Below are 27,923 nucleotides of genomic sequence, written 5' to 3'. Positions count from 1 at the left end.
ATCGCTGCTGGCGGGGCTATGTGGCATCTTACGTCAATATAGAATCTGAATCCTCATCTACCAGTTGCAAACGCCTATTATTCAAATTTGGACCATCCGTCGCCCACTCGATAAAGTTGAAACCCCAGGCCCGTTTCTTGGACATGAGCCCCCCCCCCCCCGCCTTGCAGCCTTGTCGACCCCAACCCAGTTCCCTCGACGAGAACGTAAGCGGAACATTAACCAACCCACCTACCCTCATGCTTTCCCCCATCCCTGTTCGACCAGCCCTTACCATATCATGAGGTGACATGAGGGTCAAAGGGAAAAATTCCTCAAACATCTCGTTCTCAAGCATTGCAGAATCCGTCCCCTCCTCCTGTCTATTAATCACTAGCCCATGAAGGTCTAAAACCATCAACTCGCTGACACCACCTCGAATCATTGCCCCTCCGCTACAGCACCTCTTCCCGCTCGAGCGGTCTACCCGAACTGCTGTTAACCTGCAACGACACTCCAACTGGTACCTTGTCTTTACCCTTGAGCACCAAGGTCTCGTGACTATCCAAGTCACCATAAGGCTATACTGGCACCAACTCCGCAAGCACTAGGGTCCCCATGAAGGTCTAAAGCTATCAACTTCGCTGACACCACCTTGGATCATTGCCCCTCCACTACAGCACCTCCTCCCGCTCAAGCGGCCTACCCGAACTGCTGTTAACCTGAAACGACACTCAACTGGCACCTTGCCTTTACCCTTGAGAACCGGGGTCCCCTGACTATCCAAGTCACTATAAGGCTATATTGGCGCGAACTCCGCGAATACTGGTTCATCCCTCTTATTCCCCTGTGGAAGCTTCGATACCCCAACATCCCCAGACTGTAATGGGCTTGTGTGCCATACTTCGGACCCTTACTAGAACCGCTGCACACAACCATGGCCTGTAAGGAGGATTAGCCTTCAGGTCAACAAAGTCGTCTGCAAACTACAACTAGCAATATTTCGCTATATGGCTAAGACAACCGCAGAGGTAGCAGAAATTCGGGAGCCGCTCATAAGAGAAATGCACCAACAACTCCTCCCCCCCTCCCCCGACCAAACCTTGAGAGCCCTTTTCAGCGGTAGGTTCACATCAAGGCTAACCCAAATACACAACGTTGATCCCCAAGAACAACCCGTCTCGTCCATCTCCAAATCCTGAAAATGTCCTAGGCGGTTCCCAACTAGAGTTACAACCCCTAAATTCATCAAGAGGTCATGAACATGAACGAAGAAGTCACACCAGTTCAATTCGACATTCATCGGATTCTCTAGGGGTGGCAACGAGTCGAGCTCGACCATTTTTATCGAGCTTGAGCTCGAGCTCGCTTCTGTAATTTCCGAACCCAAGCTCAATCTGACGAGCTCGAGCTTGAGCTCAAACTATTTTTTTTAATTTTTTTTGTTTATTATTATTATTATTATAAATTATGGAAACCACCAATATTTACATAAATTTATAAGTAATAAAATAAATTGTATAATGCATACTATATTATTGTTATTATTATTATTAGATTGAATAATGGAAATCACCAATTTTTTACATAAATTTATAAGTAATAAAATAGATTGTATAATGTATACTATATTATAAATATACCAAAATATAGTATGAAATTCTAATTTATTGTTATAAATATAAACTACTGATTAGTTTAGTATAATATAATTAGTAAATTGTACCCAAAAAAAAAATTATTCTAAACAGTTTAAAGTTATTGGAAAAGTATCAATTATCTGAAATAATGCAATTGAAATACATAAAAATATTTTATAGTTGAAATTAATATATGTTCACAGTCTGTAAAATTTATATATTTATAAATGTTATTATAACATTAATGTAACTATCATCTTACATTGTTGAACAACATGGATTAATCGGGCCATCAAAATTCAGATCAGACCGTTAGATATGATAAAACTTACAGAAAAATACATTTGGTAAAGTTTTAGACTTATTGGATATACGGATGTCGAGATATCGTACTCGAAACATAAGAGTAATCATTCAAGACGGTGTATCGTTAAATTAGACCATGTGATTTTAAATCATAATGGACACGTCTTGTATATACTTAAATTTCGTATGAATCGGGTGTCCGAATTTTAAGATATCGTAATTATTGATTAAACTTTTTAATCTCATATATATATATAATAAAATAATAATTAAAATTATTCAACCATCATCATCATCATCATCATCATCATCATCATTATTATTATTATTATTATTATTATTATTATTATTATTATTATGATTATTATGATTTTTTGATTAATTCATAGGAATTACTAAATTTTGACATAAATTTATAAATAATAAAAAATCATAAGTGAATTACTTGTCAATTTTAAAAATGTATAACATAATACAAATATATATTAAAATATAATATAAAGTTTATATATATCATATTAAATAATAATTTTAATTATAAAAAATATTATAATTTACTAAGTTGTTGATTAAATTAATTTTTGTATAAAGATTAAATGTATAAATAAAAGTACCATAATTTATTATCATCCAAAATAAAATGTATGATATTGATTAATAATTATAATATATGGTCAATTTTGATCATAAAATTGATCAAATATTAAATATATAAAAAAATTCAAAAATAAAAATATATAAAAAAAATAAAAAAAAAATATTCACGCTCGCGAGCCCGTCGCAAGCTGGTGAACAACCATAACTGAGCTCGAGCTCGAGTTAAGCTCAAAATCGAGCCTCGCGAGCCGACTCAACTCATCTGCCACCCCTAGAATTCTCATCATCCCTCACACCATTAAGGATATCCCTCAAGCACCCAATTCTGGTCAAAATATTATTAAATTTCAATATGAACCTACCGCTACCCAACTACTATGAGAGGAAACGACCTACTACGCGGACCCCGCATGCCAAATGCCATTGAGAATGGCCATGCCAATGCGAGGGCACTATGCAGCTGTCGAGCCTCCAGACTCTGTACGACCCTAGAAAAAGAAAACCGCATGTGATAGTAGGTTGTTCGCACGATGAAGCCACATAGAAATTAACCCTAAGATAGCTGCACGCTCACACTCCCAGGCCACGACAAAAACCTCCTTCTTGACCGCACCTTGCTAACAAACAGTTGAAACAGGAAAAAACAAAAGATATCTAAACGCACAAGGAAGAAAACGACAGATTAAATATAGAGAAGAAGTCAGAAATAGTAGCAGACAGAAAGAGAAACGAAGATTGGGTGACCCTCCTAACAACCACACCCTGCAAACAAAACAAAACAAACGGGAAAAAGCAAAAGAAAATCTAAACACACAAGGGAAGAAATGACAAATTGAAGATAGAGATGAAAGTCAAAACCAACAACAGATAGGAAAGAGAACGAAGATTGAGTGACCGAGTTTGTCTCCAAAAGCTACTTGATCAGCACCGCCTTTGACGACATGGAAGGCACACATAACTCACTAGACGAGCCGACGAATGGATAAAACGCCAACAGAACAAGGAAAATCAGAGACCACCATAAGAGAAACTCTCATGTGAGAGACGTAAACCCTCACACAAGAGAACTCAATCCTATATTGATTGTTAATATATGATTGTTCCGATTAGGGTTTAAGGATTTTAAATCCACAATTTCAAATTTTTCATTCCAAATACAGCCTAATATAATAAAATGTGTTTAGATTGTGATGCTGTGTAATAATTTTTTGCACGAAAAAACGGGATAGAATTGATTTTGTGGAATTATGGCCTAATAAAATAACCAACCTTATATGATGTCATAATTTAGAAAAGTATAAAATTAAAAATAGACATTTGAAAACAAAATCAACATGACTTTTGGCTTTTACTAAGGTATTGTTTGTGGAACATTTTATCCTCTCTCCGAAGAGTGAGCCAAACTAATTTCAATTCTAGGGTGCATTTTGTTATTTTTCTTATTTGAGGGTGGAAAATGCAAATTTCCCAAATCTCCAAACGTCTTATTATCCGCTGGAGACTTGCCCCACAGATGATACAGTGGGACTCTCCAGATGGACGTTCTATTCAACAGCATCAACGTCCGAGATCTTCTCTCGTCGCTGGAATCTCCCTCCTCCCCACTATCGGCGCCGGATCTCCGCCTCGTCATCTCTCGCCTCGACGCCCACTCCCTCCGAATCAAATCCACTGTTCAATCGTACCTCCTGTCCCACCACGACGATTTCTCCTCCCTCTTTTCCCAGTGCTCCGACGTCGTTTCCAAGTCCGAACGCCTCTCCGATGACGTTGTTGCGCTACTCAATCTTATATCCGATCAGCCGATCGAGTCGGATGTCGGGAGGATTTTTCGAGAAATTGTGGAGAAGAGACGGGAGTCTAGGGAGAAGCGGGAGATTTTGGAGTTTGTTGAGGTGGTTTTGGAGTTAGATAGAAAGTTGGGGGGTGTTAGCAATAATGTGAAAAATGGGAAAGTGGTTGAGGCTGCGGAGGGGTTAAAGGAGTTGAAGATAGCGCTTGGAGTGAAAGGCAATGGTGATGCTGAAGCGGCGGAAGGTGAGCCCATGGTGTATGGGATTCTCAAAAAGCATTGGACTGATTGCTTTGAGGAGGTATATCAGATTCTTTCTTTGTCGTTTTATTTTCTTCATGATAAAATCAATATGGAGTTAACTGTATATGTAGTCATCTTAGTGAATTAATTGGGTTTCTGATATAATTCTAAATACGTGATGTTATGTTGCGTAATTTCTTTCCATTGTTGATTGCACGTCTGAAGTCTGATAAGTTCTATGTTAAGAAAATACGCATCCTATATTTCTGATTCACTCGCATACTCTGTCTTATTACTTGAAGTTAGTTTTTACGCAGCGTTAAAGACCTTGACTATTGCATTTTTTAGTTTTAGTGTCATATCTTGATGCTACCTTTATCTTAGAATAGTTTCTTCCTTCAGCTTGTGCCACAAATATGCCGCATAAATGGTGTTGTCTCAAAGAAAATTGGTTTTTATAACACATATGAAGGGAAACATAAAGAAGGAAACACAATGGGAAAGTCGAAAATAAACGTGGAGGACATGAAACTGCTATGCTGCATATTTGCTACCATCACTGTGTTATCTCTGTGGCTTTCTAAAATTTTCTAGGAATACATTAAGCAATGGACATGTTTTTAGTTAATCTGGTTTACTTTGAAGGAATGATCCTGGAAGGTGTGTTTTTCTTGTCTTTTATTATTTAAATCCTGGGAGAAGAAGGGGAATGCTGCGCAGAGAACTATTGTAGATATGTTTTACTTTGTTAGGCTAATTGCTTATTTCTTTATTTTTGGTTTTTCTTATTTAGCCTTAGAAGGGCGAGGGTATGCATCTCTAATTAATATGTGGAAGTAAGAAGAAAATCATCATTGACACTTTTGAATTGTAAGGTTTTCTTGATCACTACATAAATTTTTATTTAGATGAGATTCTGTTTCTCTTATTGCTGGCTGAATTCTGTTTTTCGTATGTATTTTGTGGGGCATTCAACTCATTTTGAGAGGACAATGGTCCTACTGGACTTAATTGGTTCATGATTGCAATATTTATCCCTCGACTTGAACAAAATGTTTGCTCCTGTCTATTTGAATCTGTTTCATATGAAAGCCATAATTGAATTCTACAGCTTTATTTTGACAAACAATTGCGAGTAATGCAATGATGAGTTTATCAACTTTATGATTGTTCTTTAGAGCCATTCGATTTGGATGTAGATTCAAGAGCTGCTTTGGAGGTTTATGGAGAATGCAGTGTGGTTTGAGCCGGAAGGTAATGAGGTTCATATAAAGTATCAGACAAATGTGAATGGAATTGATGGGCTAGAGCTTCAAACTGTTTTGAAAGCATTAGATGTGAGTTAATGTTGACTTAGTTTCAATTGAAACTTCATCATGTAATCCAGAATCCTTCTCAGTTTCGTTTCTCATTGAAAATTTTCTTAGTAATATGTTTATTCTTATGCAGGTTGCTAACATCCTTGATTACGGACTTGCAAGAATTGCAGATTTGATTACTAAATATGTTTTTACTCCAGTGGTGAGTTGTAGGGCAATTCCTTCATTTACAGAAGAAACCAATCAGGACTTGGGGCATGCATCAGAGGCAGTTCTTAAAATAGTTCCATCTGTTGATCCTGAGGTACATTTTGTGAATATGGAATCCATGAATAGTATTCTTGTAGGTCATGTAAACTTGTACTGCTTACATTGGATGAGACAAACCTTATGCTTATATATTTGAAATTTTTACATTTACGTGTCCATTCAATCTTCTTCATTTTCCAGGGCAACAAGGTGGATGGTGAAGTTATGTACTCTAACATTGTTCAGATTGTTGAATTCATCTACAAATTCTTATTTTTTCACAATGGTTCTTGGACGCGCTGTTTTGGAAGATTGACTTGGCCAAGGATGTCAGATATGATAATCGCGAATTTCCTTTCCAAGGTTTGTTATTGATTTTTCGGACTGCCTAATGATTTAAATATTAGTTCCTCTCAGAAGAACTGTGTGAAGAAGATATGTGTCTTCACTAACATGCTATTTGCCTCTTGAGAAGTTGTAGTTCCTCACAAGCATCAATCAGTATGCTACATTCAATAAGTGGGAGGGAGAAAAATGCAAATAACTTCATCGTATGAAGCCAAGCACATGTATATTATTCACTTATAAAAATGTTGTGTTTACTTAGTTTTTTGTGAATCTTGTTGTTCTTCTGTCTTTTTAGTTGGTCTATCCTATCAAGCATGCATAAAATCCCTTTCTGTTGAGTCTAGAAGTGACGTCTTATTATTATAAATTTCGGCATAAAATGCTGGTAGATAATTGTAAAGAGAGATCAATGTGATGAGAATATAAAGATGAGAGTACAACAAATATTACTGATTGAGCGACTTTCAATCCTCCCTGTACCCCCTTGACCTCCCTGGAGAATTTTCCCCTCTCCTTGTGAATTCGGCATCTCAGGTGTTATCCCTGAACTTCAGTAACTTTGCTTGGCAATCTATCTGATTTGGCCACAAGCCTGTGCATACAGTGAGAAAGCAGGCAGCAGGTATGACCAGTATACTCAGTGATGTTGGTGAAGCAACAATGCACAAAATATCTGAAGATTAAAACAAAAAAATGAGAGCTTTCTAGGGTTCCAATCTCCCAGATAATTTTGCTGTAGTTCTTTAGCCATTTGCCTAATAAACTCATTATCCCATTGTTTCACTGAGGTACTTATCACAAGCTGAGTTGATGAAGATGACTTGTATAATTTTCAAATATAATTTGCTGGACTGATAGCCTGATGGAGTTACGAGATGAAATACAAAACAAACCCCATTTTAATCTTTCTAGACTAATATGATTTCAATGTGGATTTTGGATCTTTGATCTGAAAGACTGAAAGAACCAGTTGGCTAAATGCTAAAGTATGTGATTTTCAGAGGTAACAGATGTGAAGGGGTATTCTGCTATGTCATCTTTTGCTAGATGTCCATAAGCTTTCACTAAAACCATTTGGACTTATAAAATTGGAAAAGAGAAATAATCTGTTAATTAAATGATCATTGCAATCATGTTTCTTTGTCTGAATCTGAGATTTTGAACCTAGGGGAGTGCATTCTTACAACAAAGATAAGAAACCACTTTTCTAATATTGCAGTTCTAGTACAATTAGTAGTAATTAACATAATATCTTCTTTTAGCTAATTATGGATTTATTTGACTATTGTTTTTTGCACTAGAGTTGTCTGCTTCAGAAGAGACTAGCCTTGGGGTTGTGTTTTCTATATTATTCTGTACTACTGACAACAATTTATATTCTCTTCCTATGGAGGACAGATTTTTACAATATCATTTCTGATTGTTTTGCATCACATTATCTAAAACACACCTTTGGAATAGTCAAAGAGCAAAGTCCTAATATCACAAGAGGAGCTGCTGTGCATTGTAGCACTGTAAAGTTCAAATGCTATGTGCAAATTCATGTGCTGGTAGCCTAAGCATATGCCATTACTACTTACTAGCAACGAGATGTACTTTGGTGCTGCTACAATGACTTTGTTTCTGGTACATAAACATTCATTTGAATGTAACTCCTTTCTTATATTTTTGGGGTAGCATGCATATCATTACTATAGCTGAAACAAGTTTTCATGTCAGAAATACTAGTGTAATACTCTTGTTCCAAAATTATTGGGATAGATTGGTGAGGAACATAGTTTTAAATGAGAGTTGAAAAAGTGTAAGTATTTAGTGCTTAGGAGTTAATGTTGATACTTTAGCTGATTGATAGTTTTTGAAAGGGAAAAAAGAATTCCACTATGTTACGGAAATATTTCCTAAAAATATTTTCTGAAAGTGTTTTGAAATGATGCTACTTGCGAATGTGCTAAAATTAAAGTCTGACTGGATTTGTGAGTTGCAAATTTTGACTAATTAAGTTGACATGTTGATTTGATAGTTCATCTTGATAACATGCATTTGGTTTACTTGTTTTAAATGTATAATTAGGAGCAATTTCCGGAAATGTGATGCAAGGCTTTTTTGGTTATAAGATTTGAGATAGAGTTGAAATGAGGTTGTAAGGTTCTCAACGGCATTTCTTTCTGGAAATGTTTTAAGAAAATATTTCCTGAAATTATACCAAACGAAATGTATTCTCCTCAAAGACAATAAATCATTTTGTGGTAAAGACTCAAACATAGCCTTCCTTTAGTAACAAAGAGTCTTATTCTAGGGCGGCGAGGAGTATTTTCTTTAGTTTTAAAACAAATGTTCAAAAATGCAAAGTTTTTCAAATAGGAAATTTATTGATTTCACACAGTATAGTCATGATATCCCCCATTTTGACCTCAGGTTGTACCGGATGATGCTTCCAAGCTGGCCGAGTTTCAAGTGATCAGGAAACTCACCATAGATTTTGAGACAGCTTTGAAGCAACTTATGTTCATATCTCAATCTGATATAAAAGACGAGAAGCTGAGCAAATTTGCTGACAATGTTGAGGTGCACTTCGCAGCAAGAAAGAAAGTTCAGATTTTAGCTAAGGCCAGAAATATGCTTCTACAATCTAATTTCAGCGTTCCTCAAGTGAGTAGACAACTTGAATCTTTTTATTGTTTCGTTCTGTTTGCGCCACTCAGCCAACATATATTATGGCAGAACAATATTACGAGAATTTCTGCGGTAAATAAGGAAGAACTTGCTGAAGAGGTTTCTAATCGTGTTGTTTTGCTCTTCTCATCCGAGAAATGTGTGGTATCTGAAGCAGCTAAGCAGTTAATGGAGCTTGTACATCAAACCCTTAAGGTTAGTTAAGTGCAAGAAAGACCCACTGTCTTATGACTGCAGCTGATGTTCATTTTGTTTTACATATTCTATCTTCTGCTGCAATTTTTTATTCCCCCCAATCTAATATCTTGTTTCCATAACACTCCAAAATCGAGGACATGATCATACCATCATAATGCACTTTGACAATGATGATGAAGACGTAAGTAGTGGGAAAACTTGATTGTGGTTATCCAAATTGATCTCAGAGATTGTATTGTTTAGCAGTTTATGGGGACTTAAATGTGATGAAATTGCATAGGTATTACGAGGTAAAGGAAAGGGGAAACACAGTGATTTAAGTATTCAAATCCTTAACCCAGTGGGAAGGGAAATAAGAAACTGATTTGATGAGATTTAAGTACTCTAATCCTTAACCCAGCGGGAAGGGGAATAAGAAACTGATTTGATGAGATTGCATTAGAAATTTGGTAACATGAGGGGTAGGGTAAAGGGGAAGAGAGTGATTAAATATTTAAAATTTTCACCTAGTGGAAAGGGAAATGACAAGCTCTCAGTTGTTTGGTATCATAGAGGCGGAGGATTTGCTTTAATTCCTCTGAAGTCAAACAGATTGAGGTCATATGTGTTAAGGGGTGTTGAGGCCACTTCCCAAAAATTGCTTGGAAGTTGGGAAGATCAACATTTGATTTTGCCTCAATTTGAGGAGGAAAAAGATGATAGTTTATGAAAAGCACTTGAAGGTATTCGGATATGTTCACAACTTAAAAGAGAGAAGTTGTCTGGGGTCGCCTAGAGATGTGGATATTGTACGTCCTACATGTTCAAATAAGTGTAGATTTGAAAAGTTGTTGAAGCATCTAGCTCTCAGTTGCAAGGCAACAATGTTTAACTTATCATTTGCATGGTAGTCAATGGAACGCGCGCCCTCGCGCCATATGGCGCCCATGGCGCGCACCTTCTCTATGGCGTCGCCATAGCGCGCGCCTGGGCTCCATTTCGGCACTGGCCAGGCGCGCCATGGAGAAATCGGCCTGGGCAGCTTGGGTTTTGGCTGCTGCCCAGGCCCATGTGTTAAAACAAGATATTAGGTTAATTAACCCTAAATATAAAAGGAATTTAGAGTTTATAAAAGGAATTTTAGCAAATTAAGAAGTTTGCATGCATGGGTAACATTCATTCTTGAGTCTTATTTATTCAGTTCTCTCTTCTTACTCTTTCAACGCATCTTCTTCTCAATTCTTCTCTTTTTCTTTCTTCGATAGTATCTGCCGTTGTTGTTCACCGGTATGACTTTTTTTCTAAATTTATGAAGTGTAAATTTTTTGTCTAATTATGCCGATTGAATCTTTGAAATTGATGTGATTTTATTAATCTTTGAGTGTTTTAGTTGTTCTGTTAGTGTTTTCTTTTTGGGATGATCAATTACAATATTTTATTGTATGTTTATGTCTATATTTATTGTAGATTGATAGCATACACTGCCACTATTTATATTTATACATTAATCTAATCAAAATAATACTAATTATATAAATATATAGATTATTTCTTATATTTGGGCCATCCTTCGAAAAGGCGCGCGCCGCGCCGTGCGCCATGGCTCCAGGAGCCCTTGGCGCCATTGTGCGCCGTGTGCCACTGACTACTATGATCATTTGACACTATCTATGGGAGTAACAAATCAAAAGAACTTTGACTAAAAGGTAAGAAGTTGGTTACATAAAGGAGCGCTATAAAGCAACAGTGAAATGCAGTCCGCCGTCAAGCATCAACCTGAGTTCAACATTTTCTCTTCAAGAGGTCTATTTTACTTGACCATTGTTTCAGCACCCAAACTCATTGACTTGCTCGTGATTGTTAAGTAACTTGAATTCCTTGTTTCAACTTCTTTCCAACAATCATGCATTTGCATTTCCTTTACATTGCTAATCATTTTTTTTCTTCCAAGTTAAGTTCTAGCAGTTAATCTCTGTTCTTATTTCATTCTTGTGGACAAACTTCTTATTCTCGATCAACTTTGTCATATTTTTATTCTGCTTCCGGTTATTGAACAACTTGAATCATAAGATCTATTAATTTAGGCACCTAGGAAAGACGGAATGTTTCTCCACTTCAATCTGTCATCTGGAAAATCCGACTTTGCGCATTTTCGTTCCTACATAGTTCAAACAAAAACAACTAACATTACCACACATCAATATCAGTCCGATGTATTTACAAGCTGACTGCATTTTCAAGCAAAGGAAATGAGGTTCCTCCTTAAGTGTGGACAGTCTCTCAATGTTGTCCATATGTCTCTTTTCTGTAAAGGATCTATTTCACAATGCCACTTTCAACTCCTTTATGTGATCAACTCCCTCATCGTTTTGTGAAACCACTTTCAAGAAGTTGTGCTCGCACACAATCCCACATTGCTTGTCTTTATCCTCCAACAACATTTTGAATCTACTCTATAACGATCTTCTGGGCCGGCCTATTCCTGAGTTCTTGAGGGAATAGGGTAAGGTGCTACCTGTTGTATACTTGTTGCTAAGCTAGTTCAAGTTGCCATGACATACTAGTGCTCTAACAGTGATTGACCAGAGCGAGGGGACAAATCGATGAGTTCCTGCAGCTACCGAGTTCCTCGTGGTACTGAGCTGCCTACCTACCTATTCTGATAAGGAATAGTTTATATTCAACTCCCAATTAAGAATTCGCTGGGAACTTTAGGAACAACCTCTAACTGTGAATATTTGTTCAATTTACTCATTAATAACTCATAATCATATCTTAGTAAATAACTATTGCAACTTGAAAATTTAAAACAGACTTTTCGAGTAATTAACTATTATTTAATGGATGAAATGGAGAGAATATATAAGTCCTATCCATGCAATAACATTATTGCAATTTCACTCTTTTACCAGATTGAATGACCAAGTCATCTGAATTGTTTTAAGTTGTTAGAGAGGAGACACGTTTAATGCACAATGTTGCTAACACCTTCAGAGCAATTCTTTATGTTGGTAGTACTAAGATTAATAATTTGGAGTTCATTCAAATAGGTTCCGAGGATTGTTGAGTTAATATTCATGTATGTACGGATCCTGAGAGCAGCACTAAGGGAGGTTTCGAGAGTTCTTTAAATGTTTCCCTTGACATTATCTTTTGTATCTACAAGTTTATGGATTCTTTAGTGATGGTAGTCCTCTAGGTGCCTTTGTGGGTGAGTGACAATGGTGAACTCAACAAAAAATGTATGGGAAGTTGGTTAATAAACAGAGGTGGCTGCAGCCAATGGAGTTCAAATGAGTCTTATGATGTTTAGCCAATGATGTTGTGGTCCAGTGAAATATGTCCTGTTCCATTCCCTTTTTCCCTCTTCAGTGTGCCCATTGTGATGTTTGGTTGACAGTGGAGCAAGTGATGGGGGAGCAAGGTCTGTGCATCCATTTGATTTTATTTCTTTTTTGAGTTGGTGATGTTGGTCACTACTGTGTTTTGGGGGAGGTATCACAATTGAACTGTTAATAGCTTCTAATTATTTTATGAAATGGATGGAGATCATTGCTGGCTTATCACTACTTATATCAATAAAATTTTCTTGGAGCAGTAAATTTAGCTTCTGCTGTGTATGGATTACAGAGTTGTGTGCTCTGAATAATTGAACACCTTGACATCCAGGTAAAGATACTTCGTAACTTATACAGGTCAGCACAGAAGGGAATTTAACATGTTTAACTTGGATGTTCATTTTGTGTGTAATCTCTGTACCACTCTTACCTATAACAGCCTGATTAAGGCCAATACAATGGTATTTAGTTTATCATGTGATGTGCATGACAGCAGGAACATTAGTCCATTACCTTAGCTACAATGATGTCAAAATGAGGAGCCAATTGTCATTAAATGGTGAGCTTATGCATGTGGAGGCTCAACAAATTCATGTTACTGTTTTGTGGCCTCTGGTGTACATATTTGTATAATCAAAATGGTTGAAAAAAGTTGTTATTGTGCACGCCTTCATTCATTTCGTTCCCCCCTATTTTCACCTGACCCCTCTTTCTCTCTCTATCTATCTTGAATAGATATGTATATATGTGCATATTTTGTGCATCTGTTGTGTGGACACGCCTCTTTTTATTTGTGTGTCTTTGCTCACACTTTCTGAGAATATGATTCTGATTGGAGTGGTTCATGCAGGATGTCTGCGTGTTACCTCCAAAAGTGGGGTTGGAATTCTATCACACTGCTAGAAATGTTCTACTTCTTTATGAAGCTATCATACCGGTGAAGGTTAGTGAAGAAGGCATTCAGAAAAGTTGGTTATCAACTTTAACTTTTATCTTGTGCTGCTAATTTGCTAGATTTAGTTAATTCATTCAGTTCATCCTTCGAGTATTCTAGAGTTGTTTCTGCATGTGATTATCTTTTACAAAGTTCGCTGAGTATTTGATAATTCTGTGGCATGCTTCCTTGAATTTCTGAAGCTTCAAAGGCAGCTGGATTCCATAAATCAGGCTGCTGTTCTTATTCACAATGACTGTCTTTACCTATCTCAGGAGGTTCTTGGGCTTGCATTTGAGGTATGCATGAATGCATTTTATGCCTCTTGTATTTGTTGCTTCAACAGTTTCGGAATGATGGATGTTTGCAATTTGAGTTAGATTTTTTATTCTTCTTTAGATATGTATTATTTGGATCACATGAACTCCTGCTATAGCGCACTAGAATCATTCATAGAAAAGCTTTTCCGTTTTTATTCAGACAAATTGCTGATGCTGTTTGATTGAAGGAATTTCCTTGGCAGTTTGATTCCAGAAGCAACATTGTGTCTAGTTTTTGAGGGATAGTTCATAATTTTCTGTGTCTTCTGAAATAAGTTTTCTCATTGCGTCTCTTTTACTGCCCAAGTTGATGTTCACCCATCAAAATTTACCTCTTAATATTCTTCCAAAATTACTTATTAGGAATCCATATTTTTAACTGTGATGGTGATAGGTCAGACACATTACAGCCCTGATAATTCAGGCAATTATCGGATCGATGCACTTCACCATTAACCCTTTTCCCATTAATGCAAGAAGATTGACATCTTCATTTAGTTTGCTTAATATAACTAACAGCTAAGAAGGATTTGTAAGAGAGAAACAGTAAAAGGTACCGAAGTTGTAATGCGTTATAAAATTTACATCACATACCTTGGGGGTTCTTTTAAGCATGACATTGCAGCAGCCTTTTCTCTTTCAGCATGTCTTGTTGCATGTATCGGAGATATGAGGGGCTTATATTCCTACAGTAAATTGTGTTGTTTGGAGCCCCGCTGGAACCTTTTTTGTAGCTGGAGGTTATGAATTAAGCTCCAAGCTTAGCCATATCCACTTTCTGTTGGTCAATTAGCAGTTATATGCTGAAGATGATATAAATTGAGTGGAGAAGGAAATAGCATCATGATTATCGTTATTACTAGTTAGAAGCATATGAATTTGTTCTACAATCGTAACACATCTGATTACTCTAATGTTCAGTATCGCCCATACTTCCCTAGTTCCGTGAAAGAAATTGCTGTATTTATTGATTTGGCTCCAAGATTTCAGCTCATGGCTGAAGAAGTTTTGCAGCAACAAATTCAGCTTGTTCTTTATAATTTGAAACAGGTACTTTTGTGAAGACACAAAAATTTTCATGGGTTTTATGTGGTATCTTCTTTGTGCATCTGTGCCAAGCCAAATTTCTTTATCTGATTAAGCTGCGATTTTACTAGGCTATTGATGGAGCCAATGGATTTCAGAATACCCACCAGATTAAACAATTTGAGTCTTCCAAGTTTTGTATTGACCAGGTATGATCAAGAAATGAGGGAGTTTCTATTCCCCATCCCCCCCGTGATCAATTTCCTCTCTCTTCAGTAGCTGTTTGAGTTACTTTGTTGAGAGGTTGCTTTGGATTGTGTCAGGTTGCTTTCATAATTGAGAAAGTACACATCATCTGGGAGCCTCTGTTGCTTCCTTCAGTCTATGAGAAGAGTATGGCAATGATTCTAGAGGCTGTCTTTTCGAGAATTACGAAAGAAATACTTCTTTTAGATGATATGGCTGCAGAAGAAACATTGCAGGTGAAGTGCATCAATATGCATGGAAAAATTTGAGTCAACAAATGTAACTATGTAACTGTTAAGCTGAAGCTTCTTCCCTACCCCTACTGAAATGCAGCTTCAAAGATTGATCCATCTACTGTTTGAGCATCTGTCATCTTTACTGGAGCCTCTATTGGCTGTTAGAATGACAAAGTCACAAGAGTCTCAAAAGGAAAGGGATGATTTTATACTGTCCATTTGGAAGTTGAGAAAATTGGCAGGTATCATTCTGTCATACTACAGTTCCTCCTTGAACAGTTCATAGTCTACATTTTAACAACCTTATTACGTCTTCTCTGCCTATTCCTTAGAACTTTTGGACATGCCTTTGAAATCGATTACTGCTTCCTGGGAGAGTGGTGAACTTGCTGAATGCAATTTTACATCATCAGAGGTACGAAAATTCTTTACAGCACTTATCTTGAAATTTAGGCAACCCCATCAAGAATAAATAAGCGCAAGGGATAGAGAGAAGATGTTAACCAGAACAAGAAATCATGAATAGGCGACAATTCATGTCTTAAATGTTTTAAACAAGTTTGGCAAGGAGGTCATATTCTCAGATTTCCGTTTCTGTAGAAGAATTGTTTGACACAATACAATAATTAATCACTACCTCTTCTCATTTGCAGGTGGAAGATTTTATTAGAGCCATCTTTACAGATTCACCTTTGAGAAAAGAATGCTTATTTAGAATAGAAAACACGAACTTCAGATGATAGGAAATAAAAACAAAAGGGAAAGGATTGTGATTTAGAAGATTGGAGAGGTCCGTTGACCACATTGTGCATAGGAACTGCGACATAGCAGAGGCTTATTCAGCATTTCGTTTGGTGGGTACAAACTTATACTGGTACTCCCTCGTTTTTTTCCTTTTTGACTTTAATACAAAGTAGGTGGTTTAGTAAATGATTGATAGATTATATTTTTGAGCATGTTAGTTGCAGATAGTATAGATTATGCCTTCTTTTGTAGAGTGTCTCCTTAAGGAACAATAGATTGAAGTATATACAGCATTGGAAAAATGTTCTGGTAAAAGAGGCCTGAATCTGTTGCCAGACTCTATTTACTTGCTTAGTGAGCTGACTCATCCATCTTTATCTTCCTTGCTTACTGTTGGTTAAATTGTTTGAAGTTTGAATCAGTTCCTTTCCATTTGAACTGTGTGACATTTTGGCAATTAAGATCCTTTACAACTCTCATACAATCCATTTCCACTTTCCTCTACGCATACACGCACCACCCCTCTTTGCTTCCTCCTTCATGTGCTTTTGCAACAGCCGCGTCCGCCTTCTTCTTCCCTTAATGCCGTTGCCATACCTCTTCTTCCGCCCTTCACCGCTGCCCTACACTTACTCTACTGGCTCACCACGGTCTTGTCACCATCTAAAAGGCTGCCCTACTTCTTTCTCCTGCCCATTCCCAAACCCTACTAGTTTAATCCTTATAAAGTATCAATCCCATGAGAAATTTAATGAAATAATTACTAAAACTATGATTAATCTTTAATTATTTGGATGGTCGAAAATCGAGCGATATACTATTGCTCATGAGAGAAATTACTAAAAAGAGTACAACAAACAAACAAGTTGGAGAAGATTCAAGAATGAATGAGATGCTAAAGTTATAGGTATGTCTAATTAATTCAATTAGTGTAACATTAACGGATCAATTTAACAAGCAAATATTTACAAGCTAAGGTTTTTTCTGAGTTAATTTGATATACTCTTTTAAATTATACTAGGAATTAGTGGATTCCTCCTTTCTAAGACTTGTGATAATAATGCATTTAGGATCTGTGGAAAAATCTATGGAACTATTATGCCTATGTATGCTGACATACTGTTTAATTCAAACAATGAATTGCTCTGTCCACTATGCAAAATCTCCTTTCAGTTCATCAAATTAATTACTTTAATTGAAGAGATGTTCAAGCTCTCACGTTACAATAACAAGCACAATAATTCATGAACATACGAAAATAAAGTTGTAAATTAATCTGAAAAAGTATTCAAAATACTGTCTCAATTAGAATTTCTAAAAGCTCTAATAAAAGATAAATTAGTTCATAGCTACTAAATCTAAAACAAAGAAAAAATTTAAAAAATTAATGGACCTGTCATCCGATGCCGGATTGACTTCTCCACGTGTTTCCTTGCTCTCCCTTTCGGAACGTGTATTTTTTTGTAGAAAATTAGCCAATCCTTGCTTTTTTTGGACTTTCCTCTGTTATATTAGTCTTTAATTATGGTAGAAAAGGAAAAAGACTCCTTATAAAATCAAATTCTCTTTTTTATCTTTTCAATTCTTTTCCTACCATAGTTAGAATTCATTTCAATATAATTTAGTAGTTCAAACATGATTTTGCAGCATCAAATAAGTTGGGATCTTCCTAATTCTTGTCATTCTGCATGCCTGGTAACTTGTGGTCATAGGTAGACTTGATGCATTTCTGTCAATCAATCCGAGGTTACGAGTTATCTTGGATGCGCTTCTATTGGATTTCTTTATTTTTTCTCACACGAGTTTTTTCTTGCACGATTCTTCTTTCCCTGGAAAAGCACTAAAAATATCATAATTATTGCCAAGAGCAAGTATCATATCTACGAAAAAGAATGGAAAAATTAATAAAAAAAAATAAATCACATAATTTTTCCTATTCAGGCAGTGAAGATTTTTTGCCAATAAAAATAAATTAGATTTTGAATATAATAATATCTTATTAAATATCTCTAACTAATAATCTTTTTTTAAAAAAAAAACTGTTAATTAAATGAAAAAAAAATATTTAACAAGGTTTTCCTAGTTAGACCTGTTCGCGTGGGGTGGGTCCAGTGAGGAGCGAGTCGCAACTTCAATTAAACCTAAGCGGTACAAAATGGTAAATAATAACAAAAATGAAATAAATAGGAACAAAGCATAATTTATCTTATAATTAGGACATACCCGTCAATCAGGCCTAGCTTAGTTGACGAAGATGAGGCCTCATGTCGTTAGAGGTCATGAGTTCCGACTTCGCTTTATACGTGGGATATTGTTTCTAAATTGTAAGTAAAAAAAATAGGAGATGCCCAAAATCTTCTTTACAAATTTATTTTGGTCAAGAAGTCTTCAATGTAGCTCGATTGCACACTCACAATACATTTCAACTCATATTTTTATGAGCCCAAATAGTCAACTAATTATATATATATATGTGTGTGTATTTACTAAGTATTTCTTTTAATTATATTACATTATTACATATAACAGAAGTAGTATATATTTATATAAGTCATCTATATATAATAAAAAGAAAATTATTGAAGTTAGCCGCCTAAATGCCATACATTCATAGATGTGGACAGCTTTAATAAGCTTTATTCTGCGAAATGAAATTTAATAAATTTTTAGATAAAAAGCGAAGAAACTATTAGTACTTGTCCGAAAAAAATCGAACTGATATTGTTTGTTTATCTATTATTTTTAAATATACAGAACATGTTTATCCAATATATCAAAATTCGTTTGATTCGAAATATCAATTATTGTTCGTATATCAAATAACACGAAATATTATCCGATTTATTATTACTTATAGTTTAATATAATATAACCATAATATTTGATATATAATATTTCATATAAGATATCATAAGTGATATGATTACTTAATATTTGATACATAATAAACTATAATATCTGAATATTATGCATATAAATTGACATAGATAATAAGAAAAAAATATATATCAGTACATATAAAAAATATAAATTTTTGTTGACAATATTTTATAATTAACAGTGTTTATTCGAAAAAATCTAATCATCTTAGGGAAAATCACTTCATGATTATCAATTAAGAAATTTTCCTAATTTTAAAATTTTTATTAATGATAAGTCACTTTTATCAAAACTCATTTATTATTGTCATTCAAAATTCAAAATTACTCAAAAGATATGAAGTTCGTAACATTATAAATAACGGGTCTGTAAAAACAGTATAAAAGTAATTTACAATATTTTCAATATATATATATATATATATATTATTGACAAAAGCGAGAATTTTAATTATTTTAATTTTCACTTATTTATTAAATAGTCATTTGGTTGAAAACTTTAAATTATTTATAACTTTTATTTATTTATTCTTAAAGCACATATTTGATATATGGTAGTTTTCATAATTTTATTTTACCACTTAATGAAATGATATAATTTTTTATTTTTCATTTAGGTAATTGTTTCCATAATTTATTTTTATCTTGAAGCATATATTCATTGTTTGTTTTTATTCAAAATATTCACTTATTATTATAGAATTTGTCTGATTGGGGTGAAAAGTGAGAGTAAAAATGGATGTATAAAAAAAAGTATAGTGTTCGGTTAGAGAGAGTAGTTAGAGGGGAAGTAAAACTGAATGTATGTGAAATCCCTTTGAGTCCAATTTCATTTATGGTCAAAATTGAGCGAAAAAGTGAACGTATAAGATGAAGAAGGCAAAAAGGTACATTTTATTTTTATTACTCATATATATAATTTTTCTTCAATTTTTTTTCCTTCCGACTGATAATGCCGAGACATAATTTTTTAGAGAAGAAAATCAAATCATAAAAGAAACTACTACGTTGTCAATCACTGATGATAATTCTTATTTTATTTAAATTGAATAATTTTTAATAATTGTACAATATGAATATTTTTATTAATAAAAACTATTTTTGTTCTTGTTTGATGAATATTGTGACTAATAAGATTTTCAAATTTTTTTTATATTAAAGTTATTTTAGTATAATTCTAACTTGTTTATTTTCTAATATAAAACAAAGGGAAAGGGTAAATTTATCAATAAAATTATAAAAATTAGTTTTTTCTTTTGAATTTATTTTTCTCGTACCAAACATATCTTTTTTTCTTTTCAAATTTAATAGTATTTCATTTTGTTTTTATGCAGAGCTCCATCAGGACATTCATATCTTTTCACTATTTGTCAGTTGTGCTTATAAAGTTGTACACACCACCTGCTTTGTTATATTGTATATCTTGCAAAAGAACAAGCAGGTCTGAACCATTGAAGTTATTTCAGGCCAAGTACACACAATTAAAGCAGCCACATACCTCAATGGAATGTCTTACAGTCAAGCACCAGTAACACATAACTCAGTAGCATCAAGACTGATTACAACTCAATTTTCATGTTCTCTCAGGTGAGAAGTTGCTAGCTATAACTCATCCTTGCTACCATTGTCGTCCCCCATAAGTTCGCTGAGGGAGAATTCGTCTTCTTCAATGATTTGTCCATCTTTACCGTCCCATGGTTCGGTCTTCAGAATCTCCGGGCTGCCTTCCAGAGGCAAATTGCCTTTTCCACCCCGTCCAGCTGCTTTCACGAATTCTCTGAGAAAACAGACGAATAGTTGTCGTTTTGCCAGCTGCTTTGAGGAAGAAGAACCGTGAACGTAAACAAGAATGAAAAGGAAATTATATGAAGTGCTTACATGATGTGGTCGCGCTCAAATGCGCTCTTAAGTGGGGCATAAGCTTTCTTCTTCAGGTTTAGAGCAACCAAAGCCGGATATCCGTAGCCTCCAACTCCGACATGCTTTTCGAGATCGGGCTGCTTACCCGCCGCAACCCAGAGGTAACTGCCGCTTATATCAAAGCTCGTTTAGTCACATTTGCCAGAGATTTTCGGATGTTAATGTAAAGGAAATTACATCAATATTACTGAAGTTTTGGCATATTATAGAGGAATCCCACAATTTTGAAAATTATGCTGTATTCTTTCTAGTTATGTTTTATATCACAAATTCCCACATGAAGATCAGATAGCGGAGGGAGAATCCGTAATATAAAACAGGTGTTGTGGGGGGGGGGGGGGGGGTCAGTATAATATTCTGATGAGGGATTTTTTTGCAATATGTCCAAACCTTAAGGCAATGTTAGTTTTACTATCCCTTAATGAGATTAAGTCCCATTTCTTGCCTGTAAGGGCTCTTCCTGAACTTCTCCGCAACCGATAACAAAAGCTTGAGGTACTTATTTCTACCCTCAGCCTTGGAGTCCAAAATGTCGGGGAGGAAGGCAATAAAGCAGATGGCAGCCGAACCACATCTCTCGTCCATAACATCCTATAGGAGCCGCATTGTTAGAATTCACAACAAATGAAAGTTAAACAGATATGAGAGAGAGAGAGAGAGAGAGAGGAATGGAGGGGAAATCTAACCGGGCTTGTCAACTCAGTCACTTCAGGAGGGGCAGCATTTGTTTCCAGCTGCTCCAAAGCAAATGATTCAATTGCTGATGCTGATCTTGCACCTTCATATGGGAATGGACTCTCTTTGTTGGCACCAAACACCAAGATCGTGGGAAAGCCTTGCACGTTGAACCTGCTCATCAAAGACTGGTAATCTGATTGGTTAGGAAAGTGGCACACAATCCTCAACCATGCCAAGAAACAAGAAGTACGAGCTTAGGATCATCCTCGATCAGAATTAACTGGACTGTATCAGCATGTTGTCAATATATGCAGACAAATTGGGAGGTGGGTATATAATAGTTATGCAGAGTGCAGAATTAGACACGGGAGTCCTCAAGTTGTTGTACACTATGGTTTGTTAAAAACTTATCAGTAATAAGAATACTAAAATTACATGTGATGAACATCCATAAAATCTCTGAAAAAAACTTTCTTCTCGACCATTTAGTGAAAGCATATACTCCTGAAGAATGTCTGCATTTTCCATTTTCATTGGCGCAATGATGTAGTTTGTGTACTAAATATAAATTTATTAATTGAGAAAAATTAGACCTAGGTTATATTCATGCACAATAAGAGAGTGAATCAATATCTTCCCCTGCGAAAATCTCAAGCTAAATATGTAGAATGAAAAGAATACAGGTCCTAACAAGTATCACAACTGATTTATGCTCACTTACTTTTTCTGCATCACAATCTACATGACCCAACTTCACCTGGCCCTTGAGATTATTTGCAGCCTTCTTCCACTCAGGAGCAAGCTTCTTACAATGCCCACACCTTCAAAGTGGCAGAATGGTAATTTAAAAAACATTCAAAATATCATGGTGATAGTAACAAATATATATTTAAATAAAACCATGATGGAGAGAGCAAGGATAATCTATTTCGACACTACTAATAATAATTGGTAAAATAACAATCAGCAAATATCCTCGGGGTTTGTAACTAATTTGTTAGCTTCAACAATTTTCTTAAGTCAATAATTAGATTTGCAACATTCATTATGCTGATTTTGATTAAAGCATTGATTCAGACCATTATCATAAAAAGTAACCGGAGTCGTATAACATAAACATCTTGGAGAAGCAAACAAACTTATGAAGCAGCCCACTCACCAAGGAGCAAAGAACTCCACAATCCAGAGTTCCTTACTTTTGATTACCAATTCATCAAAATTACGTGAGTTCAGTTCAATTGATGCACTGGGCTCTGACTTCTGACTCGATCCTTCTGCTGATTTCCCATTTAGACGTTCCTTCAGGAGCGCTTTGATCTGTATGGAAAAGAAAAAAATAATACTTCTAGACTCTTTTATTATCTGATTCACAATGCCTACTCACTAGCAAATCAGAAACAGGGTAAGGTTGATGATTCAGAAGCTGGATACAATTCCACAGTATGTCAAATTTTTTTGACTTGATGGACCCACCATAATTAGAAGTGCAAAAATGAATAAAAGCAGGCGCGAAATCTGATTGCATCTTTTCTTTTCTTTTTTCTTTTTCTCCTTTAAATGTTTTAAAGATGTGATTAATAACAATGTACTGACCCCCTGCCTCCTGAAAATAATATCGATATCTTGCAGTCAGAGTTGAACTAGCTTGGGGAAGACAGAAGAAAGAATGCTATTTATTGCAGATTATTTTATCTTCCTAGCTGACAAATACAACAATCATCAAGCATCCAGTAAAACCATAAAAAGGAATACATGAAATACATATAAATCTATAACACGATCATAAATAGGTTAGAGGATAACATTTTGACCTGTTGATATGCAAAGTCAGCAATGGGCTTGACATCCCTAGCACCTTGATAATCTAGAGGGGTTTTCCCTGGTGCAAAGACCTTAATGGTAGGAAAGCCTCTAATTCCATATTCCTGCCCAGGACAAGGATGAAAATCAGATGCTATATATATAGAGAGAGAGACACACACACATATATGTAGCAAAAAAAAATGTCCTTTTGGCTGAATAAAAGACCATCAATTCAGGGCATCAAAACGCACACATGTTATGGGGAAAACATGTCTCATGTAAGATCCAAACTCGAAATGAACTTAATCTTATATAGCAATTGAGTCAAACAAATAACTGAATGTTTAGCTTCACCAGAAATATGGAGTCAGAAAAAATTCACAGGACGGATGGAAGTGTGTCCTTCCATATCTAGGAGGACAATATGCATCCCTTGCAACATAGTTACATAAACATGACATCTGCCATAGTCCACGTGGTACTAAAACAATCACCATCACATACTCCTACCCATAAATCTTTCTCTTCTCCGATTGTTAAATTTGTTAATTAACTATCTGTGACACGGAGAAAACAATATCCTACACTTGTTTGTGATGAATTATCTATAGCAGACCAAATTGTTTCAATAGAATTAGATCAGGAATAATAACCATATATGAAAGGCAGTTCCTCGTGAGCTTACTTCTGTTGATATGCCAAATTGCCAATAATATGTAGTAGACAGACAAAAATATTCAGTAAGAACACACCTGTGCAAGTGACTTATGAGCATCGGCATCAAGTGCCGCCACGGTTGCTACACCTTTCAAGACATTAGCCACCTTCTCCCACGTGGGTGTCAATGCTTGACAATGACCACACCATGGCGCGAAGAACTCAACTAAAACTACGCCATTTGAATTTAGAACCTAGATATATTCACAAACATAACAGAGTTTCAGAACACAAGGCCATCAACTGAGACTCTGCACAATATATAACAATAGGACCTGAATTCGGTGATCATACATCTGCAGAAAGATGATAACATCGTTTCTCCAGAATTACGCACTTCAAATCCACTTATTAAAAATGGCATTTCCGAGTCCTTTAATGTGATATGAATGATTGCCAATACTAGCACTCATCACAAAATTTCAAAACCAAGACAAGCTCACTCCTTGTTCCTGAAGCAAAACTTGAAATGTATATCTAATCAAAGCAGTAATCAGATATAACTATATTTAGAATAGTCATGGTATTTGAGCTCCAAAAATTACTTCCGACACTTCAAATTACTGCGTTATTCTGATATAAGCTCACATCAACCCAGAACAACAAAATATGCAAAACCCACGCACTGATCAGTTCATAACCTCATTTCCAATCCGAAAGAAATCAAATGGAACTGAAAATTTTGAACCTCAACTAATTACATGAACACGGAAACTTCCCCAAGAAACTGAGATCACCGGAGATTGTAATCACAGACACAAACCCACAATGCCCAACTGAAAATAATTTACCTTGGACTTGAAATTGTTAGGATTTAACTGCACAACGGGGGACGACGGCCCGTATAATGCAAAAACACCACGTAAATTTCCACCGTGCTCCAAAATTATCAGCAACAAAAATAAGAGTGGGAACAATGAAGATTTATGCATTTGTTTCTATCTCCACAATGAAAAAGAATAAAAAAGAACTATCAGGCTTTTGGATTCGTTGATCTCTTCCTATTCCTATGTGTGGGTTTTTTTTGTTGTGTAGAATTTACTTCCATCAGAGAAGAAAATACATGGAGATTAAAAAAACAAAAGCTTCAATTCAATGGATTTCTGCTGTGTTGGTGCTACGTGAGTTCAGCCAATCATAGTTTTACACGTCATCTTGCTGAAATCAGTCTTTGCAGTAAACTTCTGGAAATTTCCAGAATTAGTCCCATGTCAGAATAATTTGCTTTTCAATCTGTGAGTCAGGGACGGGATTCTCATTAATGATCTTATAAGCTATAAAAAAAGTGTACTTCTAATCCTTTCATCAAATTCGATTACTATTTTAGCCGAAAAGACATATGTTGAAGAGTTGACAACATTGTACTTAGCTGTTAAACGAAAAGACTAAAAGACAAAATTTATTTAACTTATGGGATTATTAATACAAATTTCATAATTAATAGGTTGAAAAATATATTAGTCTTATGATATACGACAAAAATACAATGTTCCTTCTTACTTATCAACGGGAAGAGCCTTTCAAGAAAATGCCTAAACACTTAAAATATTTGCGTGTTTTTTAATGAGTTGGGTCGCACAAAACCCGCCTGGCCCAACAACCAACTGGATAATTACTGATTTGACACTCATTCAACAATTACCTCATTGACACATTACTCGTATAGATTCTGAGATTCTGACACATAAATGCCTATAAATACATAGATGGTCCATTTCACAAGTATGCATTCATTATTACATGATTACATTCTGTAGCGAGATCGCGTTGTGTGACCCCTATAACTTCAAGCTCTAAACTAACTTAGGTTTTGAAGGGCTTTAACTGAGGGCCACCTTAGAATGACTTGTGTATGTAGGGGAACTCTAACTAATGCAGATCGCAATAATCATCCAAATCGTTTTTACATTTTTCTCTGAGTTGTTGAAGACCACGACCCGAACCACCACATATTCCTCAGTTAACATAGGATTTTTTACACGAGATTTCATTAGGTCTTGGTGCATGCATTTTTGTGTCGTGAACATGAATCAATTGCTGAGAAAAATCGACACTCATATTCTCCTAAAGATATATTTTTTTTTTTAATTTACTAGTTATTTATTTCGTCCTTCTTCCTTTCAGTTGAATGAAATAATATAATAAAATTTGAAGTTATGAACATTCATTGAGCATGCTTTAGTTGCTAGTTATATATTATGGTCCTGACAATTCAGAATGAAGGCAAAATTACAAAATTGGTCTTGCATATAAGGAGAGCGACAAAACTGGCCCTGTAAGTATCGAATTGGTAATTTTAGTCATATAAATTTTAATTTAGTGGCAATTTTATTACTTCCGACAAAAAATGACCAAAAATTAGTTGGACAAATTGAGATTTAAATGTGCCTGGTTTCTCGCCCATTTGGCCGACCCAGATTCACGTAGGATGCCACGTGTTTAGTCGAGTCCACTTGGTAGAAAAGACCCTAATTCCCAATTTGTCCTACTAATTTTCGGTTAGGACTAAAATTGCATGTTCGATCCTTACAACATTAATTTTGCCAACCCTTTTTTTATATACAAGACCAATTTTGCCTAAATTGAATAAATAATTATTCAATTAATTTTAGCTACCTTGACAATCCGTTGAAGACCGATGGAAAAATATTATCACGTTATAATGGTTATCAAATTATTTTAATCATAAAAACTCAAAATCTAATAAAAAAAACATACGAACTATATATTTTATTGAATACACATATAATAAACCATTAATGAGAAAAATCTATATATAGATAAATAAAAACTAAAAAATATTTCTTATCAAAATAGTGAATAAATTATATTTATGGTCCTATAAGTGGATCTATTTTAAATTTTGGTCCTTTACTGTGGATAATTCACACATTGCATCCTTATGTGCCTCCCCCAATTTGAAGACACAAGACGGGCAGCCATTAAATAGTTTACAGTTGAGGTTTCTTCCGGTGCACATTTGGAGGAAAAATGTAACAGCAAATGAAAATTGGTGAAAAAGGCTTGATCCTTTTTCTTCCTCTCATAAATAGCTCTTTTTTTTTTTTTTTTCTAACGGTTTTTAAATTAATTTGTAACGGCTGTTGTAACAGAAAAGGCCTACTGCGGCTAAACGAAGCGTTACATACTATTTGTAATAGCTTTTCAAAAAGCCGTTACAATTTGTAACGATCTTTGTGACGGCTGCTTGTATCGTTACAAACCTAGTGAGTAAAAAAAAAATTTGAAACAATTTTTGTAACGACTGAGTTGAATTTAATTTAATTGTTATTGTAACGGTCTTTGTAACATATTTAGGTATGATTTTGCCAGATATTTGGAACAATTTTTATAATACTCTTTGTAACTTTTTCGAATATATTGTATCTGTTTTTCCTACTGTATTTGTAACTGCTTTTGTAACGGTCTATTCTGAAATTAGTAACTATTTTTGGCACATTATTTGTAACGACTTGACGATCTTATCTGTTATTGGTGTATTAGAAAAACCGTTACAAATGTAGTTACAAAAATTATTATCTTTTACTGTATATAATATTTATATTATTTGATTTTATTTAATATATTTTAATATTTATTTTATTTAATATATGTCAATGTTTATTTTGTTTAATATATTTTAATATTTTTGTAAAATTAACTAAATGAATTTATATAAAAAAACATAATATAACAATAATTTAATTACAAAAATAAAAATATTATTACAAAATACAAAGAAAAAATTCTGATCTATAT

At 35.0% G+C, this 27,923-nt stretch overlaps 2 protein-coding genes across 3 annotated transcripts; one reads left to right on the top strand and one right to left on the bottom strand.

Annotated features, from left to right (window-relative positions):
- Nucleotides 1–4,020: 4,020 nt before the first annotated feature.
- ATZW10 (centromere/kinetochore protein, putative (ZW10)) lies at nt 4,021–16,544 on the top strand. Of its 2 annotated transcripts, XM_011102167.3 has the most exons (14): nt 4,021–4,615; nt 5,757–5,894; nt 6,007–6,180; nt 6,327–6,488; nt 8,889–9,122; nt 9,195–9,341; nt 13,512–13,604; nt 13,799–13,894; nt 14,837–14,965; nt 15,073–15,150; nt 15,265–15,423; nt 15,521–15,665; nt 15,756–15,838; nt 16,077–16,544. In XM_011102167.3, the coding sequence occupies exons 1-14, from the start codon at nt 4,058–4,060 to the stop codon at nt 16,161–16,163; spliced, it is 2,283 nt and encodes a 760-aa protein (XP_011100469.2). In that variant the 5' UTR covers nt 4,021–4,057; the 3' UTR covers nt 16,164–16,544. The 2 variants fall into 2 exon arrangements, with proteins under 2 accessions (XP_011100469.2, XP_011100467.2); XM_011102165.3 differs by having other exon boundaries at nt 8,889–9,341.
- Nucleotides 16,545–20,518: 3,974 nt separating this feature from the next.
- LOC105178656 (protein disulfide isomerase-like 2-3) lies at nt 20,519–25,231 on the bottom strand. Its single transcript, XM_011102168.3, has 9 exons — nt 24,956–25,231; nt 24,200–24,358; nt 23,456–23,569; nt 22,804–22,961; nt 22,366–22,465; nt 21,653–21,829; nt 21,412–21,557; nt 20,925–21,071; nt 20,519–20,823 (listed from the first exon to the last, which is right to left on the bottom strand). Exons 1-9 carry the CDS (start codon nt 25,094–25,096, stop codon nt 20,649–20,651), a joined length of 1,317 nt encoding a protein of 438 aa, XP_011100470.1. The 5' UTR covers nt 25,097–25,231; the 3' UTR covers nt 20,519–20,648.
- Between the last annotated feature and the right edge of the window lie 2,692 nt (nt 25,232–27,923).

The sequence above is a fragment of the Sesamum indicum genome, linkage group LG12 (genome assembly GCF_026168435.1).
Source record: "Sesamum indicum cultivar Baizhima isolate 11 linkage group LG12, ASM2616843v1, whole genome shotgun sequence".
In the NCBI taxonomy this organism is placed as follows: Eukaryota; Viridiplantae; Streptophyta; class Magnoliopsida; order Lamiales; family Pedaliaceae; genus Sesamum; species Sesamum indicum.
Note: the sequence above shows the minus strand (reverse complement) of the source record. Positions and strands in the feature narration are given on the sequence as shown.